Here is a 4,184-nt window from a genome sequence, read left to right on the forward strand (position 1 = left end):
GGCTTATCAACCCTCTAAATGGGGTTATCAAACTCTCAAAAAGGGATTATCAACCCTCTTTAATAATTTTTCACAAGTGTGTCCCCGGATGGCAATTCTCGTTTTTTGATGTCCCCCATTGGCAATTTTTCCTTCAGAAAATTGAAGCAAAGAGGACACGAAATCAGTGCCCTCAGGCCCCTCACACGAATCAATCTTACGAAGATATCTTTATAATTTTGTCGCAATTGTAGACTGGCCAAAGCTAGCTTCAATGGCAGTACTAATTTAAGAAAAGACTTAGAATCCAAACACAAGAAACACGAGAAAACCCAACAGAACTACCATTCAGTTTCTTCTGCACTCCCCAACTGAACTACCATTCAACTCAAAACTCAGTCTCATTAACTTTCTCAGTCCACCAAAAAACCCCTTCTCTCTAAATTTGTTTGCCTCTCTCCATGTCTAACACCAACCAAATCTCACCTCCTCCCATCCCTCTAGACATAGAGAAAGATATGGAAACATCCCAAACCCAAGAACCCAACAAAGAGGGCTTCACCAAAGCCACAAAAACAGCCTTTCTAGTGATAAATTCTATCATTTTTTCCATAGGTAGCATTGGTGGCCCCTTACTCCTCCGTCTATACTTCTTACGTGGTGGAAAAAGAAAATGGCTATCAAGCTGGCTCGAAACAGGTGGATGGCCAATTATGCTTATCCCTCTCTTAATCTGTTATCACAACCGTCGATTAAAAGATGGTAACGCCGCAAAGATCTTCTTCATTACACCTCGTCTCTTCGTAGCCTGCTTTGTGTTAGGAATTCTCACTGGTATGGATGATTACTTATACGCCTTTGGTGTTTCTTATCTTCCTGTTTCTACATCAGCTCTTCTCATCTCAAGCCACTTAGCCTTTACTGCGGTTTTCGCTTTGGTTATTGTTAAGCACAAATTCAGTCCTTATTCGATAAATTCGGTTGTTTTATTAACCGTTGGAGCGATTATTCTTGGATTACATACGAATGGGGATAGACCTAAAAATGAAACGAATTTTAAGTATTGGTGTGGGTTTTTTATGACTATTGGTGCAGCTGCTTTGTATGGTCTAGTGTTTCCTTTGGTGGAGCTTACGTATATTAAAGCAAAGCAGGAAATAACGTATAGTTTGGTAATGGAGATGCAGATGGTGTTGTCTTTCTTTGCTACAGCTTTTTGCACTTTGGGGATGTTGGTAGATAACGATTTTCAGGTATGAATCTCTCTCTCTCTCTCTCTCTCTCTCTCTCTCTCTAGAAAGGACAAGAACAGCTAGATTGGGCACATGGAACTAATCATCCCATTGGTTAAAGGGCCACTACCATCTGCAATGTGACAAAAAAATATCTCTCAAATTTCTCATTTCGATAGTACATCAATGGAGATTTTATATGGTGTAAGCTGGTATGGTCAAGTATTTTTGAAAAAAAACTGTACGGCTTACACCATAGGATGATCCAAACCGTCCATTTGATGGGCCACAGCGTAAGTAAGTTGTGCCACAAAAATTATTTCCATAGGATGATCGATGATCCTAGCCATACGATCTATTCAAGGAACTGCATATGATGGAAACCTCTATAGATCTAAGGGTTTGAATCATTCTATGGAAATGATTTTTGGGACGCAAGGTGTGTATGTTGTGGTCCATCAAATTGATGGTTTGGATCATCCTATGGTGTACGGGGTACAGTACTTTTGGAAAAATATTGTACTATATGGGCTTGCACCATATCACTCAGATTTTTTGGGGAGTATTTGATTGATGAGATTTGCCTTATTTTTTTCAAGTTCTATGAAGGGTTCCACTTCGTATGATGATGCAAATCGTTCATTAGTTTGCCTACAACATAAATAGGCTGTACCATGTCAATCATCTCCATAGGCTGTACCATGTAAATCATTCCCTGCCCTCTTCTTACTTAGGTCTTCCCTTGGGGGTTGGTAGACCACATAAATCTTTATGGGATCCTATAATACAAAGAATTGAGAGAAGACTGGAAACTTGGAAAAGAAATTTAGTATCTAAAGGAAGAAGGTTGACTTTGGTTAAGGCAGTGTTGGCTAATATTCCTGTATATTTTCTTTCTTTGTTTAAATGTCCTGTGAGTGTGGCGTTGAGAATTGAGCAAATCCAACGTAGGTTTCTTTGGGGAGGCTCTGATAAAAAGAAAGGCATCCCTCTGGTGAAGTGCGAATCGGTTTGTCTTCCGATCAAGTGTGGAGGTTTGGGTATTAGAAGAGTAAAAAAATTTAATCATGCTCTCTTAGGTAAATGGCTTTGGCGTTTTGGAGTGGAGCAATCTTCTTTGTGGGTTAAGGTGGTTGGGAGCAAGTATGGTTTTCTGAATGGGAACTGGCAATCTGCCTGTGTTTTGAAAAATAAAAAGTTGACAATTTGGAGAGATATTCAAAGGTTGAGTCATGAGTTTGAGAAAGGTATTCGGTTTAAAGTTTATTTGGGTGATCGTATCAGATTTTGGTTGGACCCGTGGTGCTCGGTTGAGCCGCTTAAGGAGCTCTTTCCAGGTCTATTTCTGGTTGCTTCTCAAAAGAATGCGTTGGTTGCCGATTGTTTTGATCGGTCTGAGCTTGGGGTGATCTGGAATCCGAGTTTCAGAAGAAATTTCTTTGTTAGAGAGTTGGCTTCTATTGCTCAATTGCGAAAGTTGAATGAAGGGTGTTATATCAAGAGGTTTGGGTCTGATAGAAGAATCTGAATCTGGAATCCATCGGGTTTCTTTTCAGTTAAATCTTTTTACTTTCAACTTGTGCCATGTGGTTTACCTTCTATTTCAGCCAAGGTATGGTCATTTCAGTGCCCTCCTAGGGTTTCCTTTTTTGGTTGGGCAGTGAGTCGTGGTCACATTCAAACTATGGATTTTCTTAGAAAAAGAGGGATGTGGTTAGTGGACCATTGTCCCTTATGTTTGGAAGATGGAGAGTCTATAGATCATCTTTTTATCCACTGCAGGGTAACTAGAGAGGTTTGGGGCCTTATTCTATTGCGGTTTGGAATATGCTGGGTTTTTTTGAAATATATCCCCGAGGTGATTAAGAGTTGGGAGTCGAACCCTTGGAAGAAGAAAGGGAAGGTTTTATGGAAGATTTGTCTTTTGGCCTCTTGGTGGGTTATGTGGAAAGAAAGGAATTCTAGGGTGTTTGATGGGGTGGCTAAATCTCCGTATAGACTTTACATCAAAATTATTGCGGTCTCCATATTGTGGGCTAGAAGTACTCCTTTGTTTAGATTTGTATCGGCTTTTGATCTCTGGGAGGGTTGGCGGATAGTGTGCAATGATAGGAAGAGAAGATCCATGATTGTTCAAAAGTGGGAAGCCCCTCCTAATGATTTTATTAAACTAAATTTTGATGGTTCTTGTTTAGGCAATCCGGGTCCTTCAGGTGTTGGGGGTCTATGCAGAGGTTCTTCTGGTTTGGTCATGTGGGCCTATTCTGGTCCTATTGGAATATGTGATTCTAGTGAAGCGGAGGTTAGGGCGGCTTTCCATGGCATCAAGCATCTGAATAAAGAGTCCTATAATAAGGTAGTTGTAGAAGGGGATTCCTTAAATGTGATCAGTTGGCTTTCGGGAAAGGTTGACCCTCCTTGGAGGTTTCTCTCCTTCTTTGATGAGATCTCAGACTTAACCTTCGGATCTTCTATAGCTTTTAATAATGTAAGGAGATCTGCTAATGGTGAAGCAGATGCTCTAGCTAGATCGGGTGTGCCTAGGTTGGGTCTGGAATGGTTCGACTATTTTCCGCCTTGAGTCATTTTATTTTGGTGTTTTATCTTTTAATGTAATCATTGAGAACCATCTCGGTTTCTCTTCCTTCAATATATAATTTTACCATTTCAAAAAAAAAAAAAAGAGACCGCATATTACAGATACTTTTAGAGATCGAAGGCTTATGATCGTTGTGTGAAGATGATTTAGTGGGTTCAGCTTATTTACATTGTGACACAGCAAATGAACGGTACGGATCATCCTATGATGTGGGCCCACTGTACTTATTCAAAAATGCTAAACTTGAAGCTCACGCAGCATATAAAGTGTCATTGATTAGTCTGATTAAAAGATTTGGGATTTTGAGTCATAGAGTAAAAAAAAAGGGGGATGATAAATTCGCATCCCCTGTAGATAATTCGCACACATTTAAA

The 4,184-nt window shown here is 40.0% G+C and overlaps 1 protein-coding gene and 1 pseudogene across 1 annotated transcript; both read left to right on the forward strand.

Moving 5' to 3' along the window:
* The first annotated feature begins 354 nt into the window (after positions 1-354).
* Positions 355-3,560, forward strand: LOC143849148 (purine permease 1 pseudogene; annotated as a pseudogene).
* Positions 3,154-3,792, forward strand: LOC143847882 (uncharacterized). The gene has a single exon (XM_077356672.1). The coding sequence runs from the start codon at positions 3,154-3,156 to the stop codon at positions 3,790-3,792; it is 639 nt and encodes a 212-aa protein (XP_077212787.1).
* Positions 3,793-4,184: the final 392 nt, after the last annotated feature.

This window comes from Tasmannia lanceolata, unplaced genomic scaffold (assembly GCF_043159265.1).
Source record: "Tasmannia lanceolata isolate RefF3 unplaced genomic scaffold, GAP_Taslan_0.1 ptg000016l, whole genome shotgun sequence".
NCBI classification, from domain to species: Eukaryota; Viridiplantae; Streptophyta; class Magnoliopsida; order Canellales; family Winteraceae; genus Tasmannia; species Tasmannia lanceolata.

Coding starts and splice junctions, on each gene's coding strand:
- LOC143847882 (XM_077356672.1), top strand. CDS start 3,154: ATGTGGAAAGAAAGGAATTCTAGGGTGTTTGATGGGGTGGCTAAATCT.